The 25,703-nt window shown below is 43.0% G+C and overlaps 2 protein-coding genes across 18 annotated transcripts in view; one reads left to right on the forward strand and one right to left on the reverse strand.

The window, feature by feature from the left end:
• Window positions 1-25,703, reverse strand: part of RBFOX1 (RNA binding fox-1 homolog 1) — a 1,358,182-nt gene that overhangs the window by 1,289,758 nt on the left and 42,721 nt on the right. The gene's annotated exons all lie outside the window — the stretch shown is intronic.
• On the forward strand, window positions 1,866-3,094 carry LOC118606841 (galectin-1-like). The gene has a single exon (XM_036226182.1). The coding sequence runs from the start codon at window positions 1,936-1,938 to the stop codon at window positions 2,509-2,511; it is 576 nt and encodes a 191-aa protein (XP_036082075.1). The 5' UTR covers window positions 1,866-1,935; the 3' UTR covers window positions 2,512-3,094.

Raw genomic sequence — 25,703 nt, forward strand, 5'->3', positions numbered from 1 at the left:
AAACTAAAATGTTGTACAAAGATTCCTGTGGCATTTCAGTGGCCCTTAAATTTTAATAATACTGATAAAATATTCTACTATCCCCAGCCAAGTAATTTTTTATCTTTAATTGGTAAGCCCTCATTTATTATTTCTAAAGCATAAAAATTCTAATATCTAGGATTTATACCTCACCCAGGCAATCGTGACTGCAAATGTATTTTTAAGTGCACTCAAAAAGTAGAGAAAGCAAATGAACACTAGGGAAATTTAAGTCTGAACTACAATGAAAAAAGAATTTTTTATAACAAATATATCATCGACTATATTATGGCTGCCTCCGTGCAAAAATACCCTCCAGCAACCTCTGGGGTGATAAGAAAGTCTTTTCACAGAATAAGATGACAAAATTAAGTCAATAGAGAATAGGTCTTCAGGAATTAGCACAGATCATTTCAAAATTGACAAAGGAACAAACCTGAAATATGGCATGAAGATTCAGTGAAATATAAATATTACATATTGATCCACAGATGATCGATAAGTGCTTTTTTGCTGCAGGCATTTTTATTCATAAAATAAGCTTTACTCGAATATTAAAGGAGAAAAGGGGGCAATGAGTTTGCAGAAAACAAAAAGTAGTATTTAGAAAATGTCCCCACTGATACTGACATTGGTTTTGTAGACAATGTAATAAACTTTTCGAGAAAGCACGTATCCCTATGAAATAAAAAATCAAGTTTCATTTCTAACCTACTCTATTAGGCTGAATAATGGCCACCCAAAGAGATCAGGTCCCAATCCCTATAGTCTGTAAATGTTACCTTGTCAGGAAAAAGGGTTTTTGCAGATGTGATTAAATTAAGGATCTGGATGAAGAGATTATCCTAGATTATCTGGGTGGGTCCTAAATCCAATAACGAGTGTCCTTAAAAGAGAGAGGCAGAGGAAGATCTGACACCTTTAGGAGAAGAGAAGGAGGCAGAAACTGGAGTGATGCAGCCATAAGCCAATGAATGCCAGCAACCCCCGGGAGCTGGAAGCGGCTAAGAGCAGATGCCCCTCCGAAGTCTCCAGAGGAAGCGAGGCCCTGCCAACATCTTCATTATCACTCAGCGATACAGCTTTTAGAGTTCTGTCATCTAGACTGGCGAGAGGATAAATTTCTGGTGTGTTAAGTCACCAATTCTGTGATCCTATAGAGCAGCAATAGGAAACTAACAAACCCACTGTATTTCTTGAGTGCCTGCTTTCTGTTGCATCCCCAAATCCATGACTCGGTGGTAATAACAAATGGCCCACGATGACACAACATCCCTCCTGAGATTAACACGTACTATGTGACCGGCACTCTGTTAATCACGTATGCATCTGCGTTCTTTAATCCTCACACCACCACCATCTTTCAGGTGTCAGGATCTCTATTGTACAGGTGTGGAAGCGATGATCCATAGTCACATGTCCATCGAATGTCAGGCTTGTCATTAGAACTCAGAGAGCTGATTCCAGGACCCTCGCCCACAACCGTTCTGCTCCACAGCCACATGCACGTGATTCCTTATCACAAAGAGCAACAGAAGACAGAGACACGTGTATCGCATTAAATTCACTGGCTGTTCATATTACACTGAGTTCCTAGTCATTAAACACTCTTCATAGCAGTAATGGGTATGCTGGTCACTCTCTTCACTGGATATTTGACTTTTTGATACGTTAAATTTTTATGTCAAGAGTGAGCCTAACATTTCCACTAGAATGAACAGAAATAGTAGCTGTGCGTGACATGATAGTTGAGGTTTTTATAAGCCTAATCCTAATTGGCAAGGCAAGGAATGCAATTATTTGGGGGCTAAGCATTGCTAAAACTTTGATTGAAATTTAAGTTCCAGGGAACTGGTGGCATCATGAATTGTCTCAATTAATTAACTATTATCTTCTCAGTGTGCAAGGTGGGTAATGGGACCTGGAAAATACCATTCATCCATCATAATTCCTTCCATCCTTCCTTCCTTCCTTCCTTCCATCCATCCATCCATCCATCCATCCATCCATCCATCCATCCTTCCATCCATCTTCAGCTATCTGGTTCTGCCATGCAAGGACCATCCTCCTGTCCTCTCAGTCATGGCTTGTAGTCTGGTCGCCAGCAACCTGAATCTCCAACCTTCGGAGTACCTCAGAGTGCGAGGCAAGGGGGCCCCCGACACCAAAAGCTTCGTGCTAAACCTGGGCAAAGACAGGAACAACGTGTGCCTGCACTTCAACCCTCGCACTGATATACACGGAGACACCAACACCATTGCGTGCAGCGGCGAGGATGGCGGGGCCCCGGGGACTGAGCAGTGGGAGTCTGCCTTCCCCTGCCAGCCCGGAAGTGTCACGGAGCTGTGCATCTCCGTCGACCAGGCAGGCCTGATCATCAAGCTGTCAGACGAGTACACATTCAAGTTCCCCGACCACCTCGACCTGGAGGCCATCAACTACCTGGCGGCAGAAGGTGACTTCAAGATCAAATCCGTAGCCTTTGAATGAAGCCAGCCAACCCACGGCCCCCAATAAAGACAGCTGCCTCTGTTTCCTAGGACAAAAAAAAAAAAAAAAATGAAGGAGGCAGGGTGTTTTAATTACTTTACAACATATGTGCGTCCATGAGTGACGGACCATGCCACTAACAGATTTCTGAATGAAAGTCCAGGGACCACTACCTGCTCTCCCATCGATGGTCAACCCATTTCTACACGCAGGGGCAGTTCTTACTTCTTGTTTATAGGAGCACAGAACTACCTACTACTTAATAAGGTAAAGAAATCAACAATGACAACTTTCATCCTTTAGAATGTCTACAACTTGAGACAGTCATTTCACTTCCAAGAACTAGTCCGAAGGAGACAGACACATGCTCAAAGATCTCCCTGTTCAAGGATTTTCATTGCAGCTTTAACAGTGAAAGAAAAAAAAAAAAAACCTAAAACAACATCAGCGTCTAACAGTAAGTCTAATGACACACCCAAATGTTGGGCTACTATGGACCGTTAAGTTTATTTTCCTGAAGAATATTTAAGGACATGGAGGGAAAAGTTCATATTAAAATGTCAAGTGACAATGGCAGGGCATAGTAAGAAGATACAGTTCGAGCTTAATAAAATACCTGAGTACTCACATACACACAGAAAGCAATACAAAAAGAATCCAGCAGAATGATGCTAGCAAGTATCCAAAATAGTAGGAATTACAAGGGAAATTATTTTCATATATATATAATATGAAATTATATATATATACTTCTATTGTCAAACTTTTCCTCGATTAGTATACAGCATATTATTTTATAAACAGGAAAAAGTACAAAATAAGCCCCCAGAATGCCAGTCTTAAATAGGCTAAGATGGTATTATTTTTCATTCCAAAAGTGTGGACTTGGTGAAAATTCTGTTGAACAAATCTCTGATTATTTTTTTCCCTCTGAGCCATGGATGTTGTCACAATCTGAATCACGGTATATGCACTAGATGCCAGGCACCTTCTAGCAACAGATGAATCATGTGTTACAAATGGCTTATGTTTAAAACAAATGATCGGCTTAAACATTTCTGCCTGCCACCAGTTCCCAGCAGACATTCCATATATTCTCCAACATATTAACTTAAAAATGAAGCTTGGTCCCAAATGGGCCTTGAGAAGTCAGGTAAAATGCAGGTAAGGACAGAGATGATGGGCCTCTTTTCGTATAGCTCAAGCCAAGCCACCATCGTCCTTCTGGCTTCTGGATTTCTTCCCTCGGCAGACAAAATGGAAAAGCAGATCTAGGAAGCAACAAATGAGCTATATCTGTTTTAAAGAGAGTTAGCACCAGGGACCCAAGGCAGTGAGTAGTTCAGACTCCTAAAGCAGAAATTAGAGGTATATTTGCCTACTGGGAAGCTACTTTGGATTTGCTTTTTCTGAATATTTCATAAGATGGGACCACTACCATATAGGGTCTTTTGAATCTGACCTCTTTCACTGAGCATAATGTATGCATAACCCATTTGTGGGGTCCATCCACGTTACGACTTGTATGAGTAGTCTGGTTTTTTCTCTCTTCGTAGTTTGTTTATGCTGAGTTTCTTCTGTCACATGGGTATAGCGAGTCTTGTTTCTCTGTTCAGCAGTTGATGAACATTTGGATTGTTGACACTTTTTGGATATTATGACTAGTGCTCCCGTGAACAGTGTAAATTCGTGGTTGCCTGGAGCTGAGGGTGGGAAAAGAGAGAGTGATCGCAAACGGGCATGGGGAGGGATCTTGTGGGGGAGGCGGAACGGTTCTAAAATTAGATTGTAAATTTCCTAAAGATAATTGAATTTTTAAATTAAACTCAGTGAATTTTGATGTTATATAAATTATACCTCTATAAAGCTGTTTTAAAAACCCAGCTTGGTATTACCTTATTTCCAAGATGGTGTTACTTGGCTCCTGGAAGCAGATGTTCAGAATTTGAATTTCAAGGGCCCTTCTTAACGTTACAAGGAGCATTCGTCAGGCACAGTCCTCATACCGGAGGACCCGTGGGTTTGAAATGGAGGGATGGAGGCATGGAAAGGGGAAGAGGTAATATGGTTGCGCACCAAATGCTGAAAAACTGAGATCTACTGCTTCCCTAAAGGGAAGGTTTGTACAGATGGATACCTGGAAACGTCAGGCGTCAGGGCATAGTTTGGGGTTCTGAGCCAGAAGACTCTCACAGGCCGAACCCCAGAGGGCTGAAATTCTGGAAGGGGAAGGGAAAGAGTTAGGAAGATATCGTGAGATATAGTTTGACAGCTGTGATTCACTGAAGCTAGGGTGGGAAAGTCAGAAATCAAGAAAAAAGTGATTCGGTAACCTTCTAAGGGAGGATATATAATTCAAGTGAGGATAGCCATATTTGAGGTCAATGTTTTTACATGGGGGATGGTGGGGGAGAGAGAGAGAACGAGAGAGAGAGAGAGAGAGAGAGAGAGAGAGAGAGAGAGAGAGAGAGAGAGAACCTTCAGTGATCCCTTGTGTCTACAGAGAAAATTATATTGAAACTCTTCATCCAGATCTACCCATCTGAAAGGAAACTTTTTCTATGCAGTGAAAAATGCTCTCAACACTATCTACAATTTGATGATTTGTGTTGTCACAAATTGATGCCTTCTAAGACTTAGAGGGACAAAGACTGAGGCACTGACTTAAGTCTCATCATCCAAGATAGTTAAAAATTGGGTTTATAGAGTATTACAGTTGACTTCTTAAAATAAGTAATGAACCCTTACTATAGGCCTAATAATGTCTCAGTATATTTCTTCCTAAAAGGGAAAGAGGAGAAAAGGAAGGCGGGAGGGAGGGAGGAAGGGAGAGAGAACATTCCCTGTCACCAGAGGTTTTAACCAAATACATTTCAGGGTGCAAGCTTTTGCTGGGAAAGGGCAGATCACCCTAATAACCGCTTTCAGGTCACAACTTGTACTGCTGTTCAGAATACTTTAATCATGAGGAAATGAAATCAGGCCACTCTGCCTCACACACGCAGGAAACAAAATGCAGCCCGTGCAGCGGCCACGGCAATTTGGGTCTTAACGATCAGAACCATGGAACTCTCAAAGATGTTCTCCAGCCAAAACATTCCGCTCCTACGTGGGGCCTCCCGGAGGCTGGCCTATCCAGGGGACTTAATCCTGGGGCCAGCGCAATGAGCACTCCCAGGGATGGCAGCCCCAGCCCTGAAGAGCCCTTAGGCCAGGCGACGGGGCCAAGGAAGACCTTGTACAGGATTGCGGAGGAGTCAGTTTCAGGAATATGAAGGTAATTTTTTTTTTTTTAAGCAGAGGAGAAAAACTTAGTTACCCCAAAAGAAAGCCAGGTTATAGCTGCCTTGTGACAAAACCAAATTCACACATGAACTTTTCGTTTCAGGATGAGGACACTGTTTATAGGTAAATGCTCCGTAATTTCTACAATTGGCTACAGATGATTATCCAGTGGAGAAAGTGTTTAAGATCCGGTGGCCCACACTGACCGAAGGTGCCCACTGCTTCAAGGATGGAGAAGGGGAAAGAAAGTGAGAGGGTGTCCCCTGGGAATCCGGCAATTTAGGTGTTCCTATAGATAAAGTCTCTCCGAATTCTTGCAACGGCCCTGCTAAAAAGTCATTCTTGTATTTATTCCACAGAGGAAGTCGATGGACAAAGATGGCTCATGGAGCCTGGACCGGTCAAAGTGCTTATACGTGGTAGAACCAGGACTGAACCTGGGTCTGACCCTCAAACTCTTTAGGAGGAAACCATGCCTTAGAATACCAGGTTGATCGTTATGGGCAGAAAAGCCCCCTTGGTTCTAGTAGGAAAGAACTTGAATACGAAAGCAAAAGAAAAGGTTTGTCATTAATATTCTCTTAAGCCAGGGTGAAGTGAGATCTTTGAGACCAGGGAAGGATGCCTGCTGCTGGCTTAGGGATTGCTTTGTTTTCATGAGGGGTGTGTGTGTGTGTGTGTGTGTGTGTGTGTGTGTGTGTGTGTGTTTTAATTGGGGTGAAAGTCATGTAACAAAAAATTAACTGTATTAGAGTTAATAATCCAGTGAGATTATGTACATTCAATGTTGTGCAACTACCACTCCTATCCAGTTCCAAAATATATTCAGTACCCCAAGAGGAAACCCTTTACTCATTAGGCAGTTGCTCCCAATTCTCCCCCTTTCCCGGACCCTGGCAACCACCAAACCACATTCTGCCTCCTCGTGCAAGTTGGCAAAATTCTCAAAATAACCACAGAGGCAGTCAGAAGTGACCCTTTCACATCTACACAAGCTACAGGACCGTATCTGATGCCAATGTCACCATAGCATGGGCTCCAATAGCCCGTTTACAGACTTCATCATGAAATCACCGATTTTCCAATGAACATCCAGCTGAAAAGCAAACGGACACTTGTGGTTCAAGTCAAACAAATGGTGGACCATCTTAACATTTGCACTGGCCAGTTTCCATTTTGACTAAACCAAATGAATTCTTCCATGCTTCTAGATGAGGGCTGGCTAATGCAAAAAGCAAATCTGGTTCAATCAAATTTCCTTCTGTATAAATTCTAAAATGCATTCATTGTCCACTGGATGCGACAGACTCTCAACCAGATGGAGACACATTCTCTGCCTGAGGAAGAACCAGGAACTCACCTACGCACCCATTCTCTGCTGATTTAAATCATGTACCATCAGCACTACAGCATGCAGCTTAGAGAACAGTCCAAGCCATCCCCTGACCAAGCCTCTTCCATCCTGACTGTTTACCACGTGGCTAGGGAAGGGGTGGGGCTATCAGTACTCCTGAAAGCTCACCCGCCTTCTGCTACTTAGACATTTTCCAGGATAGGTTTACATGAGAATCACAGGTTAGTAACATAGGTGCTTGGTGTCCACCCCTGTGGATTCTGGTCTCTAGGACCGAGCTGGTGTGTGGGCATCTCCATCTGCAGCAGCTGCCCCCACAATCGGCTCGTCAGTGGAAATGAATGCACGAGTTCTGAAGGCATGCAGGGGAAGCCAACAGGGAGGATTTCTACGGCCTTTGGTAGCAGTCAAAGATGTGAGACTCATGCTCTTCCACGGGACTAATGCTTCTATAATTAATTGTTCTTGACAGAATCATCCCAGAGTCCAAGTTACGAAGAACTCGAAAGGTGCTTAGTGCTAACCTTGAACTTGGGTCTCCGGAGGGTGGAGTGAAAGAGACAAAGCTAATTTTGGAGGTGGTGCAATGGGCGACGGTAGGGAGGATGCGAGGAGGCTTTGCAGGTGCGGGGGCTGGCAGGCTCACGGGAGTGAGAAGAGCGGGGTTTCATGGCAGGCGGTGGTGTTTCTATTCTGGGTTCATTCAAGGGACTCACTATGTGACCTTGGGCCTGTCACATTCCCTCAGCACTGCTGCCTCTCCATCTGTGAAATAAAGGCACCGGTGTCCGTCACACAGGCCCTCCCGGGGTGGGAAAGATTAATGAGGCGAAGTTTGCAAAGTGTGTGGAACGCCAGGCGACAAAGGGCAGCGAGGAGCACAGAGTGCCCCTCCCCCTCCCACGCAGACACACTTCTTTTGCCTTTGGAAAAAAAAAAACTCATAAGGGTGAAGATAAGGGTAAAGGGAGTCGAATATAGGGTGATGGAAAGAAATTTAACTTTGGGTGGTGAACACACAATGCAATACACAGATGATGCATTATAGAATTGTACACGCGAAACCAGTATTATTTTATCAACCAATGTCACCTCGATAAATTTTAAAGAAAGAAAAAAGCTCTCTCCACTCCAAGTGAGATCCACAGACCAGCAGCAGCAGCAGCAGCAGCAGCTGGAAGCCAATCAGAAATGCAGAATCCCAGGCCCCACTCCAGACCTGCCGAATCAGACACCCTAGGGTGGAACCTGGGCATCTGTGGTTTAACAGCCCTCCAAGGAGGCTGAATCTCGCTAAATTTTCTAGCAATGTCAAACGGCAAATAGCAATGAGCAAGCCAGATAAGTCCCTAACTTCCAAGTAGCCGACATTCCAGCGTTGGGTGGGAAGACAGAAAATAAACAAACAAATGAGTAAGAATTTTGGAGAGCGCTAAATGCAATGGAGAACACAGGTCAAAGAGATGATGGCAATATAGCCCAATGGGTGAGTCTTTGGACTCCAGATTCGTATGCCCTGGTTTCACACCCTAGCTTAGCCAGTGAGTACGTACTCATTTTTCTCCTCTGCAGAATGGGGATAATGAACGCTCTCTCCGAAGCAGAGGTCGCTGTACTTTAGCATCCATAAGAACCACTGAGAGCGCTTGCTAAAATACACATTGCTGAGTGTCACCCCCGCGGTTCTGATCCAGTAGGTCTGGGTAAGACCCGAGACTCTGCCTCTCTGAGTCACAGGTATGCAGCACAGCTGGTCGCTTTTCTCTTGTGTAAACCTTCCAACACTTGAACGCCCATTCGCATCACCTGGGGACCTCAATCAATGGTAGGTGCTGATTCAGTCCATCTGGAGAGGGGTCTGGGAAGGGGGCTGATGGAGCTGGCCAATGAACCACACTCCAAGGTGTAAGATTACTGTACCCGACACAGCAGATGATCAAATTTATTATCTGTTATAGTATTTCTTCACAGCTCTCATAACAGCCTTTATTTTATAAAGTGACAGGGATGCTAAATGGATGACCAATGGTTAGGGTTTTAAACAGCCTTACTTGGTAAATGATAGAATTGATGACATTGTAACAAATCCAATGAGAAAGTTACGTTGGAATCAAAAAGCTTCCAGACCGAAAACCAGAATTTCCACAAAGGCCATCATCGTAGGGGTAAAGAATTCACAAAGGCCCTTAATTCGGTCTGGAATTCCAAAACCTTTGATAACATGCTAACCACCTCTAAGTAAAGTCCTGCAGAGGACAAGAAGGGAATTAATAGTTTGAGAAAATGTTATAATGGCTACATAAAACCCCTAATACTGACTTTGAGAACAAATACAGTCCTAAATAACGCAACAATTCATTTGGGCGGCAGTTTTCAGAAGATTTTATCCATTTATTTTTGTTTCATTTCGTTTTTCTCTCTTTTTCTCTTTCCCTTTTCTTTGGGGCAGATTTTCTCTCCTTTTTCCATGGAACATAGGGCCTCTGCTGGGACTTCCTTCCATCAGGTTATAAATAACTTGGGCACAATAACTAAGAGCATATATGAAAGCAAGGGCAAGGTCGTTTACCATGAACGAGCCACGTTCTGTTTCCATGGCAACATGGAGCCAAAGGCAAACGCCATATGATGAGGTTTCCATTATCTCCCCCATCTTACACCCTAAAAGGGCCAGGTCTGGAGCAGGCCAGGCTTCTTCTTTTAAAGTCCTTCCCCAATGGGGTGCACGTAGCTGGGAGGTGGGAATTCAGCTCCAAAGGCGGGGGAGCCTGGCCAAGGGCCCCGTCAGCGGAGAATACAACTCTCTCCATAACGGTGGATGCATTTTCCTCTTTGTCTCTGTGAAAACCAGAGTCTCAGTAACTCGGGCAGGTCATTAGTTGCCCTCCCGTTTCACTCTGTTCTGGACTTGCTCAGCTGTCTCACCTCGCTGGCGCTTTGCTTTTTTTTTTATTTTTTTCTTCCCATTTCCGAAGAGAAGCTAAGAGCAGGACTAATCAGAGGTAAGGAAAATAAGGTGCTGGCTGATTCCACGCTCCCTGCAAAGGCAGAGACTTTCTCTACCAGGTGCTAGCTCGTTAGAGGTGTCTGTCTTCCGAAATGAATGGCAGACGGAAGTGCAGCCACTTGCCTCCAATTCCGCCCTTTTCTTTGCTGCGTAAGAACCCAGGAAGGGAGATAAAAAAAGGTGAAGACTCTGATGGCTGTCTAAACCCCAAGGGTCCAATCTGCTCCAGGTAAAGCACACGGAGGTAGTCTGTGGCTAAGCGAGGTGGCTGAGTTTCTCGACGTCACTCCCAGACGCGGCGGCGATGTTCTAAATGCACCCCACTTCATCTAGAAATCCGTGAAGGGTTTACCATCTTGACTTCACTCATTTGTATATTCACTCCAAAAAATTATTTTAAATGTTTACTTTGAAAGGAATTCAAATCTACTCGAGTTTATTTAAACCTCGTGAATCCTGATTTCTGATATCTAATACTAATGGAAGGATGGAAGGCAGGAAGGCAGGAAGGAAGGCAGGAAGGAAGGCAGGAAGGAAGGCAGGAAGGAAGGAAGGAAGGAGGGAGGGAGGGAGGGAGGGAAGGAAGGAGGGAAGGAAGGAAGGGAGGAAAGAAGGGAGGGAGGGAGCAAGGAAGGAAGGATAGATAAAGAGACAGACACTACAGGACCTACTGGGTGTTTTTCTCAGAACAATACTATGATGCGGATGCTATCATTATTTCCAATTTGCAGATGGAAAAACAAAGAGAAGGAAAGACCAGACACAATGCTCATGATCTTAAACTGCTAGAGCAGAGCCTGGAATAAAAACTGGAAGTAGCTTAATTCCAGAGCTCTTAGCTATGACCGGCCTGCTTCAAAAGTAGCCCTTTCTTGTTATTTGTCCTCAGATAACTCCTTTCAAGCTATGGTTGGCATTCTAGCATCTAGTGTGCATGTCGGGCTCCCCTTTAGTGACTTTATAGACTGATTAATTCTGCTTTTCTCCGTGAGTCCAAGCGGTTTTTGTTTTACGTAGAAACTGTTCCCTCTTTGATGAAGTGTTTCCTTGCTACAGGAAAATACCATCTGAGGTTTACAGAAATGACATGGATGATGGACTTCTTCTCAAAATCCCATCCCTACTGGTCCTCTCTTCCTTTAGAATGGTCACACGGAGAAGGATAAAATGAAAAGATGCTACCGAAGGGAAATGTCTGATTTTTCTCATCCATGGCAAGCACATTTAGGGCCAACCTGTCCCTGTAACCAAGTTAGACATGTCACTGGGACGAAGTTTAGGTCAAAGCTAAAGATCCATTTCACAGTAGGTTTCCTGTGCACATTCTAGGCCGTTCAATGGCAGTATTGGGCTGAGAAATCCAGAGGATGACTAATTTAAAAAGCAAATTAAAAACTCTCTACAGGACATAAATTATCTATAATGGGGGAGGGGGCATTATATTATCTTTTCGAAAGGCAAGCAAGACCAGGCAGAGGGGAGATACAACCTCTGAGTACTCCCAGAATTCAAAGTACCCCATACCCTTTATTTTTATGTGCTATCACCAATTAAATTTTCATTACACAACACATAAATGCCTTTTCTTTGTTAAAAAAGAAATGAAATAAAGTTCCATTTGATCACTATCCTTAATCTTATCCGTGTCCCCCGATAACCTGAAAATCCCAGGTTTTTCAGGATCCTTCCAGACCCTTACTCAATATATGAGCATACATTTTGTTTTTAGAGAATATTCTACTATGTATTGAAGAGTAACATGTTGTTTGTCTTAATTGGTTTATATTATAACCCCAAACCATCAAGACTCAAACTCATCTGTTCACCCACAAAACACTCAGTGAAAGACGTCAGTGATAGCAATTTTTCAGGAGTAACCAACCAGCTTCCTTACAAATTGACTTCCAGAACAATACTAAGATACATTCACATTCTTTTAAACTACCAAGGTGGTAATTTATTACAGCAGCAATAGGCAACTAATTCCCAATCTAAGCCTTTGTAGGTTAAGAGGATTAAATGAGCTGTTTTATAGAAAGCGGATGGAACCTTAGGAAGGGTTCTTCTCGATCAACATGGCTGTTCTCTTTTGTTCCTGAAGCGGCCAGATCTGGAGTTGGCAAGGTTTGCGCCTACCTTGCTAGTGACTTACCTGTTCCTACATCCACATCCTCAAGGTCCTCACCCCTAAGAACACACACCTGACCAAAGAGAGTCCCAGGAACATCTGCATATGAAAGACAGATACATCGAGTTACTGTGCCTGAAATCCTTAAGTTGTTCAAGGTCTCCGGCAGATTTCAGTCTAGGATTCAGAATGCCTTTCGGCACCCAACCCCTACCATTTCTACACCACCGATTCCTTCACTTTCCCCATAACCTGTGACTCAATGTTCCTTAAATGCATCCAGGCCTTTGCATGTGTTGTTCCCTCTGCCTAGAACAGAGATCTCCCCGATCCATTTGTTCACTATCCAAGTTGGGCACCCAAATTCATTCTTCAGTACTAAGCTCAACCATTGCAAGGTGTTGCCATTCATGTGTAGCTACTCAACTGAATGAGGATCCACCTCCTTCGATCTCCTATAGCACAGAATCCATGCCTCAATTTTAACAATCCTCACAGCACATAACACCTGATCACCTGGTGGTCTCTTCTAGAAATTGGTCCCAAATATCAATGTCCTTTTAGGATCATGCAGCCTTTTGAGGATCTGAAGAATAAGATCCCATCTTCATGAAACTACACACTCGCAGGTTTTATATATAACATACATAGTTTACAAATAACTTCAGGTGGGCTTGTGGATCTCCAAAAAAGCCTTAAACCTCAGCATAAAAATTTCAGTATTAAAATGCAAGTGATCTCAGGAAAAAGGATTCAATCTAGTTCATCTCTTTGTCCCAAGGATCCAACACATGGCCTGGCACAGAGCTGGTACTCAATAAATGTTGGATGGATGGATGGGTGGATGAATGGTTGTATTGTGGATAGCAGTATGAATTATTAACTTGTATGTTTATATATCATTGGAAAGACTCATCTAGAGAATCTCTCCTAATAATAGACAAATGAAGATTATGAACCCACATCTGAGAACAAGATTAATCACACGTCTCTGGCTAATCACATTTGTGTGACAAAAAGCCATCTGTGAAAAATACTCTTATTGACAACATGTTCCATATTGTTCGGGAGTTTCAGAAATGTTCCTAAGAAGAACAGATATGATCCATCTGATGCAGCCAGGCTAAAAAAAGGAAAACAAAAACAAAACCCTTAACTAGCAGATACATTTTCTGGTAGAATAAATGAGAATAGGATCTACAACCCCTGCGACAGATGATGAGGTTGAATTAATAAGACTGGGAACCCCTTTCTGTTGAAATTCACCTGGGAGAAGTTTTGCTGTAGTTGATTCAAGAATTGTGAAAATATGCTTGATTTAGAGCAAAAGGTAAACACAGACACTCTCTCTCTCTCTCTCTCTCTCTCTCCCCCCTCCTCTTCCTCCTCCTCCTCCTCCTCCTCCTCCTCCTCCTCCTCCTCCTCTCTCCTTTTGAAACACCTAAATATCCAACAAAGGGGTTTAGTTGATTACTATGCATCCATACAATGGAACAATATGTAGATTTTTAGAAGGATATGTAATGGCATAAGAAATGTTCGTGCTTTCTTAACTAAAGACAAACCAGCTTGCTGTGATCCGAAATTTTCAAATATGTATGCACATATAAAGAAGAAAGTTTAGAAAGCATTACCAATGGTTATCTATGGATGCTGGAATCACAGTTAATTTTTGAACTTCTTTTGTCATACCTATATCTATCTATAATATATCCACATATTTACATTATACACACATACACACACACACACACACGAACGTGGCTATTAAATCAGAACTTTGTAGTTAATTAAAAGCTTGGCTGTGTATATGTTCACATGCATGAAAATATGGAATGTGTAGATCATGTTTTCATTCCTAAGGAAAAGCCTTTTTATGAGCCCTAAATTTCCCTTGAAGTATGCCACTTTTCACCTGGCATCAGTTCTAAAGTCATAATACCTAGAGAGAGTCAATCTATCCTCATAAATCTAGCCTTTCATTCCATGCTCTAAATTTGGTGACCATAATTGGATTTCTGTCAAATCTGCCTCTTCTTTGGGGGGCATTGGGACATCTCTGCATCACCACTCAATCTGTACCTGCCTGGCACTAGAAAGGGCCCTCCTTCATGGTGTGTTGGGTCCCCAGGTCCGTATCTTCCTGGCTGTTATTCCTGGTCTTTCCACGAATGTCAGAAAGATTTTAATGAGGAAAGTCGCTAAGCCAGAATGAATGATGACCCACTGCCTCCTTTGTGTTACATTCAGCCGAATGATGCTTTAGGGGAGAGGACTCGAATTAAGAATCATTCAGTTTGATTTAATAAATACCTACTGAGTATGTCTTTTGTTCAAGGTGATGGAATGGATTTAGACATGAATATGGGTCCAACACAGAAAGGCGGTGCTCTTTGAAATGCCATTTTTTATTGGGAAACAGTAAGTGATCTCTCTGATGTGTGTTCATATATAATGAGAATGAACCACCCCCCACCCCCACTCCAAGTATCTTTGCACTCAACCAAATGAGTAGGGCTATGTCCAATGTCAAGTGCTAAAGATTCTACACTCACTCTTGGTTTCTGTTTAAGCAGAAATTCAAAGAACACGCAGAGCTCAATGAACCGGGATGCTGTGCCTGTTAGGCCCAATCCAATGGAACAGGAAAAAGGAATTCACCACTGATTCCTCTGCAAAGCACCCTCGGACATGATGAAATCCTCTATAGAGCAAGTCTGGGCAGAAGAACAGTGGCATGAAAAATTGGAAGTAAAGGTTGTATGGGGCTGGGTGAGGAGGAAATTACTTGGGAGATAGCATGCAAATGGCATAGAGTAGTTCCCTTCCAACAGTTCAATTTCAAATTTTAAATTCAATAAATGCGTTTGTTTATTATCAGGCAAGAATCAGCACTTCTACCTTACAATGGAGGAGATGGAAATTCAGAGAAAGTAAAAGTCTTGGTCAAGGCAACCCATCTTGGGGAAGGTGGAATTTAATCTGTGTAGGACCCAATACTCCCTCACGCCATACACACTCGATCGGCTGCTTTTGCTGTCTGTTTTCCTCTGATGGGATAAAATAGGGTGCCTTAAAACTCAATTCAAGCTGGAAAGTTAGATTTCTAACAGAAAGATTTGTATGAACTAAATGGGTGGGTCTCTCAATAACAGAAGTTCTGGATCTGACGATTATGAGGGAAGAGTACGAATGGTGAGTGGTGATAAGGCCCGCAAAGGAGCATTCTCCATTTTTCCCAACCCCCAGCATTGTGCCTGAAAATATATTTGAATAAGTGAATGAATGAAGAAAGCAAGCTCAGGATAGAAGTGAATTCTGACAAGTCGATTGGAGAATAGAAAACCACTTCTGCAAATGAATTCTGATCACTATCAAGCTTTTTTTTTTTCCCCTCACAAGAAACATAGTAGAAACTGAGATACCATCTCAGAGTAGTTATCTGGCCATTAGCCACTTCAAGTCAAATAAATAGTTCAAGGTCAAAATGAATTAGTCGCTCAGTGTCTCAGACTCCCCATCTGTGGAGTTCTCTGGTGCTCGTCCTGACAAAACATAGGAAGAAGAAAGCTAATGCTCCCCCAGGTACAGGTGGGCCCTCTGCAATACTGAGAATGTCTGCCCTGGGCTCCTAATCTAGGAATCCAGATAATTACAGAAAAAAAAAAAAGGGAGAGCAGGCTTACTTAGCCGCCATGTCACTACGTGTTTTTATAAAGGAAGTATCAAACCATCAGAAAGAGTCCTTGTCCTCTGAAGGCTAAAAGACTTCAGAAATAATAATGGCGGGGTGGGGGGGGGGGTGGCGGGTGATAGAACACTGTGAAGTCCTGAGCACTGTGCAAAAACACTTCATCGTGGTCTCAATCACTCCTCAGAATGCCCTCAAGAGGTGACGGTTAGCCCTAATTACAGACGGGAAAACTGACGACCAGAGGATCAATTAACTTGTCTAAGGTCGGAAGTTATTGAGTGCCAAAGCTGGGACATGTTAACCACTATCCTTTACTGAGCTTTTGCTTTTTTTGCTCATTTTTTAAAATTTGACATCATTTTAGAACTATAAAGTCAAAAGGAAAACACCATAAGCTCCTTTAAGAGGCTTCCTCATGCTCCACCCTCCAAATAAGCTCACAGGCTTCCACTGAGAAAATTCTTCTGCACAGAGATTGTCAGAATCCACTGGGGTTAGAGAGGATGGGAGGGAGGGTGGGTGGAAAGGGGTTCTTTGGAGTTTAGGAATCCAGGCCAAAGAGACGAAGAAAGCAAGAACCAACACCTGGTTGAATGGAAAGTCAAATTTAAACAGCATCTCTAGGGGCCAGTATTTTAAACCCGAAAGAACGTCTGAATCTCCATAAATGCCTGTGGCTACAACTAATACGGCACATTCTGCATTATCATAAAATTATTCTTCTATGTGTTTGTCTCCCACTCTTAAGAACAGTGACGGAGGAAATGTAATCACCTGCAACACTGAGGAATCTGCAGAGAAGGATTGTTATGTGCCAAGCTCTGTGCTTAGCGCTTCACACTCACTGTCCATGGGATGTGGGCTATTAGGCCAAAGTGCATGATCTTAACTTGGCCTTGGTGAACCCAGCTGTATGGGTTGGACCCTGCTGGCTGCCGACAAAGCAGCCATCCCTCTAGGCACTCTTTCTTCCTGGCTAGGATCAGAGTAATCACCCTCTTTGGGCTCAGAGAAGGTAGCCCCTCCCAGGAAGGGAGATTTAGTTATCTGAAGTACAAGTCGTTCCATTTCCATCGCCAGTGACGGGTGCAGACATGACCAATGAGATCAAGATGTGTGCTGAGGACTCTGGGGAAAGGTTTTCTCCCGGATTTGAACATGAGAAGAAAAGTGTCTTTGCTGTTTTTGAATGTGGTTGTAGCAAGGTGTGATGCCTGGAGCCATGGCAGCCATCTTGCACTATGAGGGCACAAATCGGAGGGCCAGTAGACTGAGGATGGAAAGATGAAAAGATGTGCTGACGCGTCTGGAATTCTTGGCGAAATCACTGCCCTGCTAAATTAAGCAACCGTGAAGCCTAACCTTCAGGAATCATCATGTGAGATAATAACACCCATATTGTCGAAGCCTTTATTGGTGGGTCTTCGGATCTTTGCTGCCCAAAGAAAAACAAAATAACAACAAAACTCCTGGCAGATATTATGCGTAACCGTCATCTTTTTCTACGTTATTCGTACAATGGTAATGATTACCAGACACAGCTCCTAGAAATGCTGCGTGGATTGAAAAGATGACGGAAGTACAGGGCTTAAAAATGCACTGACATCAGTCAGTGAGCAACGAATGGCAACAATCATTGCAATGATCTCACTGCTTCTCGCAACGACCTCTGAAGCGGGAACTACTATAATTCCCATTTTACAGATACAGAGACTAAGCCTCGGAGGGCTTAAGTAACTTATACGACTGGCAAGAGTTGACGCTCATATTCCAAGCCATGCCGTGAGTCCGGAACTCAGAACATTAACCGCTTACTACGTGGCCGTACTCACTCCTTCCTGGGAATCCCAGCAGCTAGTGCTGGGCCTGGAACGAACTAGCACTCAGGGGATATTTGTTTAGCTGAACTTGACTCCAGGGCCCAAGTACAAGGACCAAGCCCCTAAAGAAGTGTAGCTTCCAGTAGCCGGATGGTATCAAATGAGGAGAAGGACTCACAGTTTTCCACTTCCTTCTTCCCCATTTAGCTCAGATTTCACTCAAAAGTCAGTTTCACAGGTCAGTCAACCTCACATGAAACCAGGAGCCCAGTGTTCAACCTCACATGATGCTCTTGGCAACGGTTATTTTAAGAACCACCCTGAGTGGAAAACCGGCTGTTCCCACTGCAAAGCGACAGGGGGCAGCAGAGAGCAGCAAACTGCCCGATCCCTAGAATATTAGGAAAAAAAGAAAATGGGAAGAAAACTTTCATCTTCAGCCCCAGAAGCATCCTAGTGTAAAATATCCCAGGTCAAATCTATCTGACCTAATGGGTAGGCAAATTCACATTTCCAGTCTTTTGACAGAGAAAGATAATAACAGAGACCTGAACTCCTGAATGCTTTACTGACCAGCACAGTTTCTAAGGAACCAGCCCAGCCTGTCTTGGGAAATATTGTCCAACTAGAAATAATCTTGGATGAGCTGAAAGGGGTAGGCACTTTTAACCTGAACAAACTCACCTTGTTAGATTTTCATTTCGTTTCGGATTTAAATCTGTCCTGGGAACAGCCGTCATCAGTCTGCTACAGTTGTGTCTGAAAGATGCCCTAGGAGAAATTCTTGGTCTATTTTTAAATATCCAAAGCGAAGGGACACTATGTTCTACATTCATTTAAAATCCAGTTTCTTAGGCCAGTCAACTTCACAGGATGCTGGGAAAGTAAATAAAATTCCCTTTCAGTGGTTCCAAACTGTGACAAGCACCCCTACCAATGGGAATTCTTGGGATTTAGATTTGTTTTTCTCCGCGCCTCTAGGTGGAAAAAATATATAGATCTTTGATTCTCTCCTCTTATATTTTTAAATGAATAGATCGGTGTTAAAGAGGGAAACAAATAGCATTTTCACATCAGAGGCACCGAAAGCTGATACCAGCCTACGGCATGGGCCAGTGGCCAAAGTCCCTTATTGAACCTTCCACAATCACTTCCCTAGAATTCCGGGCATTCCTTTATGGTGTTTCTCTTGCTTTTTGTATTTAATAAAGTTTTCATTCAGAGAGGAGTATAGCCTTTAAAAACATATCCCGGTCCATAAATTAATTATTTTCTGACCCAGCCCAATTCTCTCTTTTTGCTGTTTTATCTCAAAAAAAAAAAAAAAGTGTTCTTTTTTTCCTTTACAGCATTTGTCTCTATTTTAATTATGCACTCGTTTTGCATTTCTTTGGTCAATGTTCGTGTTCCCCTAAGGGCTTTCAGCTCCCTGAGGATCAGCCTGTTTTGCTCACAGGAGCATATAGTCAGACGGGTGGCACAGGATGGAAGCTCTTTGCAAATGTGCCAGTGTCCCCAGTGGCTTTCGAGAGGCTTGACCCACTGGTTACGTTTAGGCAAGGGCCAGAGCCCTGCCGGCCAGAGACATTCCAGGTTCTCTGATTCTCGTGAGGTAGAAAATGACAGTATCAACTCCCTTACGTATTCGATAACCCGCACAAGGTCACAGGTACTTATTCATCTCATTAGATGAAGGAGGAAGTGATCAGTGATGGAACAGAGCCCAGAAAAGTTTGGGGGGAAAACTCTGCACCTCCCAGCTCTTTCTTAGATCTCCCCTTCTGGCATTTGCCAAGGTAGAACTAGCCCCATGCTGCCCCCTCAAGATATCCCCTGTCCGCTGGAAAACAAACGCCTCTCCTTTCCTTAACAGCATTACTGGTCTTAAATTCACTCCAAGAATTTAGGAAGATTGTTATGTGGTATTAAGCCTCAATCGCACATGGTCTCAGAATCCGGAACAGGGTTTTAAAAGCCAATCCAAGTCATATGAGCATTCTAAGTTAATTTTCAAAGGGCTAGACACTCGGCATTTTGTATTGGAAGGAAGTCACAGTGGAAAGTTACAATGACAAAACAATTTTTAAAGGACTTTTACACCAGTTCATTAAATGTTTAATAAAAGCTTATATCATAACAAGTGCTATCTGTAGAAGAATGAATTAATCACTCTTGGGGATGATGGGATAGATAACGTCCTTACCGCATTAACATGAGCTACTACCGTGCACGGTTTTAGATAGGAAGGTCTTGACAGCCACCAAAATATAGTACTTCTAAGAGAGCAACAAACTTGAAGAAAGACCTAGAAATGCCAGAATGATGAAGGAGTAGGAAAAGAATGACAAAGCAACGCAAACCCTGGACAACAAAATAACAACTGCATTAATAACTAGCATTTGTGGCACACTTACTGTGTACCAGGCATTGTTACAAGCATTTGCCTACATTATCTCGGTATCCTCACAGCAATCCAGTGAAGAGGAACTAATACAGCCACATCCCAAGGAGAAACCTCGGATCATCAGAGAGGTTAAGTAACTCGCCCAAGGGCACACAGCTAGGTAGGAAGCAGTAGTCAGGGCTCAGACTCAAGTAGTCTGGCTCCACTGTCTACACTCTTAATGCGAATACAGCTAGAAACTAGATTTAATCATAGTAACGGCAACAAGAGTAACCCTCTACCTTCATAAGATCTGTGATGTACAAAGTACTTTCTCACACATTACATCACCTGTTCAGAGTAGAAGGCTCAAGAAGAAACACAGCAGCTCTCACTTATCCTCACCTGAAAGGTGAGGAATACGAAGTCTGGAGAAAAATAAGCGAGGCTGGGACATCGCAAGTGACTGCTCCGTCGCTGATGGTTGGTGTGCGACCTCAGATTCGGGTAGTTTTGAGCTCTGGCTCAAAGTTCTCTCCATTTTCCTGAGATGTTGCTCATAACATCCCACCGAAATCACGAGGGACGCCCTTCCAGGGCCGACTTCAGTGATTCCTAACGTGAGTCACGTCCACCCCGGGTGAGCACCCGACCTGCCCGGCGCCATGTCGTTAAAAAGAACATATACCTTAAAGACCCGTTTTAAGAGCATGCTTCCATACGAAGTCACCGTCTGAAAGGAAGGAGGTTGAAGGCTTCCGTGACCCATGCCATCCTCGCCCACATTCATGAATACGGTGTAAATGAGTTGGGTGAGCGGTGGGGTGGGAACGCCATGGAGGATGAGCACCGGAATCGGCAAAGTGATGTAAAGAAGCCACAGTAATGAAGTAATCACCCAAAATCACCTTCTGGGACACTGCAGGATGCCTGTGGCTCCAGAGAACATCTCTTAGACTCCTCTTGTCATCAAGACACCTTCAGCTGGAAGTGACCGACTAGTGTAAAAGGCCAAATTCACCCTCACCAGGTGTCTTGTCTGGCTTGAAAAGTGCACAGATATTGAGCCAATATTTAAACATCAGCAGATACCCCCACTGAATTCTCTGGCTTTCCTCGAGAATAAGGTGGTGTTGGAATGTGGTTGTTCCTTTTAGATGGGGGTGTATTTTCCAGATCATCACCCCGATCTTGACACCAAGGGCCTACAGTATTGTATCGTCACATTTGTTCTGTTGCGTTTCTTATGAGCGGACAACTATTTCTCTGAACCCATGTCTCTCTCAAAGCAGGAAAATAAAATACCAAAAGAGCTATATATTTTTGAAAAGAGCATAATTATTTGAGGAAAGGGAGAACATCCCTACATATTTAAATATGCCACCCTGATTTCTCATTTTGGCTACCTGCCTGACCCAGACAGGCGTCTAGGTTTGTGACACCCCCCCACTCTGAATTTAGATAAAACATTTTTTAAAAAATCATTTATCATCTTCCTATGCACTGGACATAGTGCTTAAATCGGTTAAGAACAAAAGTAAGCCTGTCAGTGACAGTGAACCGCAAGGTGATATGGTAGATGAAATACTGTCGATTGGGACCTGCTCCCACCCTCCCACCCATATACTGCAGAGGTGAGCTGTGGGCAAGGAGAATCACCAGTCACTGTACCAGGCTAATTCCAATGGACTAAAAGCCCCAAGAGGCCAGAGACCATATCATATGTATGTGGCACCAAGCAGTGGCTGATACATACTATACCTTAGTAAACATTTGTTAAGTGAATGGATATTTGAGTTGTAAACAATGTGATTAAATAGAGAGGACGAGGTCCAGGAGAGTAAGTGACAAGTTACAGCTATTTCTGTTGCAAATCTGCTCTCTCTCGCGCGCGCGCGCGCCCGCGCTCATGTTTAATTTCAAGGCACATATCATCTCAAGATGTCTTCCTGTGTTTAGAAGCCTGATTCTGGTACATTCAGACCCCTTCGATTCTCTAACTCCAGGAAAGATTTTCTGCTGGAATAATCCAACACAACTGAATGAGGACAACTCATTGCATCTGCAGACTAAGAGTAAACATGAGTGTCACTCTTGGGATGCACTTGGCTATGAAAACTGGCTAAAATGACCTTCTGTACAGCAACTCCAGCTTCAGATTAGCAATTTTCAAAATGCTACTCGTATACCTAAACGTGGTGGTTGCCTCTTCTAACAAATGCATTCTTTCTTCTAAATCCATTCCAAACACAACCCTAAACACCATTTGTTATCAGGGCTATGCTTTGAAGGTAAAAGAGAAAACCAACAACGCAACAAACAAAAAATAAACAAACAGCAAAAACCACAATGGCAAATAGCCCCATTTTCTCTTGAGAAAAGCACAACGCAGTCATAAAAAGGATTATGGTAGTGAGGTTATGAGCCATTTTCTTTCTCTTATTTCTCGATTCTCTGCAATGAGGCAATATTACTTTTCTAATTTGAAGAATAATAAATAAGCTTGCCCCAGACTGTTTTCAATGCTCACACAGTTAGTACAGACCACACTGACCTTTTAAAGATGTGATTTATTTTTCAACACCTAAAGCAATAAAGGCTAGATATGCAAGCTCCAACGTGGCCAAGTTGCTCTATCAGCTGCAACACCCAGGTGCCCACCCATCTCCGAAATGCCAGCAGAGAGCAGGGGCTGACATACGATCCATCGCAAGAGGTGGGCCTTCAGTGTCTAAAAGCCATGCACCCTGAAAGGTGTTTAATGCACTCACCCCGATTTTTCCTTCCCCGCGAACAGACCCCATAGAGAATTACCAATCCCGGCTTATGGGGCTCTAAATGAAACTAAATTTGCCGAGTGCTTCGTCTGCACTCTCAGGCAGGCTGCATATGGGCTGTCAGTCTCCAAGGACAATACTACTTCAGAGTCCAGCATCATTATTAGCCTTACTCAGCTCGCTTCTGGTTAAGAGCCCATCGGCTCCCATCTCAGGCCAGAGCTACACTGCTTTGCTTCTTAGCTATTTCCCCTCCTCTGGTTTTGCCTGATGGTTTTTCCTTTCATACCTTCTCCAAGAACTCTACAGGTGACCCCATCTGTCCCATTTTCATTACTGTAAGGAGCTTGAAAATGAGCTTGTCCATCTACCTGCCTTTCTACACCGACTCCGAATCAGTAAGGCAGAGAAGAAAATTGTTCTCACTTTCAGAGAACACAAGAATTTCAAAGATTTCTCGGGTTAAGAGTCTTGGGACATGCAACACAAGCCTCTGTTTCTTCATCTGTGAAATGGAAATAAGAATGGCCCCTACCCTGCTGGGTTATTGTGAGGAGTAAATGAGGGGGTACATGATAAATCATCCACACAGTGCCCAAAGAAATGCACGCACAGAATAACGGTGGTGATTATGGTGCATTTTTTTTTGGGGGGGGGTGATTAAAGTTCATTCTTGTCCAAGAAACAGGCACAGATTAGAAGTTCCTTAAATTTCTTCAGAGACTATGATTTAATCATTTTAAGGAGAGAAGGATCACTTCAAGACAAGATTACTCAACCCCATGTCGAGTGGACTGAATCGAAGACATAATCACAACGACTTGATTTATGTCCTGAATAAATGTGTGTGTGTGTGTGTGTGTGTGTGTGCATGCGTGTGTGTGGTATGTGTGGAATGAGAACTACAACTTTGTCCTGTGGTACAAATCTTATGCACTTTTCACACTTTAGAAACAGCAAAGTATGTTCTATCACTAGAAGGCGCATCTATTTTCCAAAGTAGTAAATTATTCTCACGGTATACAAGTATACAAGACCCCCAAGGACACAAATTTTTGTCCATTCTGTTCTCTGCTGTATCTGCAGTGTCCTGGACAGCACGTAGCACAGGGAGAACACTCAATAAATATTGGTTAAACAGATTAATGAATACATTTTTTCTATTGTCTTTCACCTCCTCAGAAAACTGGATGAAAATTTGGTTGTCTTATTTCTCAAAGCCAATCAAAGCGTTTATGTCTGCATTAATGTTGAAAAACACTCATTTTAAATTGGCATTTTATTTAATAACCAGCATTCTCCTCAATGCTTATTCTCTGTGCAATTTTCTTCAAGTCTATCACATTTTCTGCATCAGGTAAATGGAAATATTGGATGCGCAGCATTCTTAGTTTTTGCCCGTTCAGCTTCTCTTTCACCTCCTCTGTTAATGAAGCCCCCTCTGTCGTGGGGGGAGCATACAAGAGGTCGTTAGGGTGGGGACACCATGCTCTAGTAGGAATCAATACATGATGGTGCTCCAATCAGATTATACCATGATTGATGCGGGCATGGCCCATGACTGATGCCTGGCCATCTTCTGTCCTCCCCAAGCATATCTGCAGAGCTGCGAGGGACAGTAACACCTTTGTAGGCAGGTCTGCTAAGCCATCATGGCTAAATGTGCTTGCCACAAACATAGAGTCTGTGCAAACTATGCGAGAAATAAAAGGAGGGGGGAGGGAGGGGAACACACTGAGACGGAGCGTGCCCCCTTCCCTGACGATGCTGATGGGGTTTGTGGATGCAGCTGTGTCAGAAGCTATTCTTCCATGATGTGATGCCCCAGGCCCCGTCACCAATTTCTATTCTGTTGAACCCTGTTGGACTGGGTTTCTATTGCTTGCCACGGAAAGAGCCCTAACAGATACAAAAATAATATCTATTTCGTGGTACTATTTCAAAGCGTTCCGGATATTTTTTAAATAATTAGTGAGGAAGAAAGAGTAATACAAGGGACTGAAACATGTCCATGTTTATGATAAAATAAGAATGTAAAAAGCTTATGCATTCTGAACTCTTTTTCAAGTATAACAACTTCTAATGTACCTTTGGACTTCACATTTTTAATCATTTTAGTTCCCAAACTAAAGTGTTAGTATATTTTAAAGCAAACAAGAACTGTGTCGGCCAGTTGGACATGATGAACACAATTTGGGCTAAGCATCCGAAACCAGTATTTAGTCTCCCTTTTTCTACGAGCATAGACTTGAAAAGGAAACGACAACAACAATAATAATAACAATAGCATCTAAGTTCCCACGTTTTTCAGTTCTGAAATTATACGTTAAATTAGACTGAACTGGTCCAAAGGCAAAGGAAGGTAGTTCTTACAATATCCAGATATTAGGATGAATTCTGTGAGCCCCTTATCATTAATCTTCCTTGAACACATGTGTTTTGAGTGGTTCATCTCAGCCCTGGGATCTAGAGCAGTAGGTGATATAAACAAACGAAGGCCCCCTTATCACCCAATTCCCCTCCAGATTAGAGTCTGATGTTAATTCTGAGAATTAAGAACATAGGTAAAGAAATAGCCAAGGCGAGAGCTTCTGACTCGTGACCAATCACAAAAGGTTACTGAGAAGCATCCATAAATATGCTATTTCACATGAGGATAACGCAGATTTCTAAGTATATCATTTTTCCACTCCGATCTAAGGAGTAGAGTAGCTATTTGGCTGATTTATCAAAAGAAGCATTTA

Source organism: Rousettus aegyptiacus, unplaced genomic scaffold (genome assembly GCF_014176215.1).
Source record: "Rousettus aegyptiacus isolate mRouAeg1 unplaced genomic scaffold, mRouAeg1.p scaffold_m13_p_8, whole genome shotgun sequence".
Classification (NCBI taxonomy): Eukaryota; Metazoa; Chordata; class Mammalia; order Chiroptera; family Pteropodidae; genus Rousettus; species Rousettus aegyptiacus.

Bases quoted from the DNA above. Each gene is read 5' to 3' on its own strand.
- LOC118606841 (XM_036226182.1), top strand. From the start codon at position 1,936: ATGGGACCTGGAAAATACCATTCATCCATCATAATTCCTTCCATCCTT.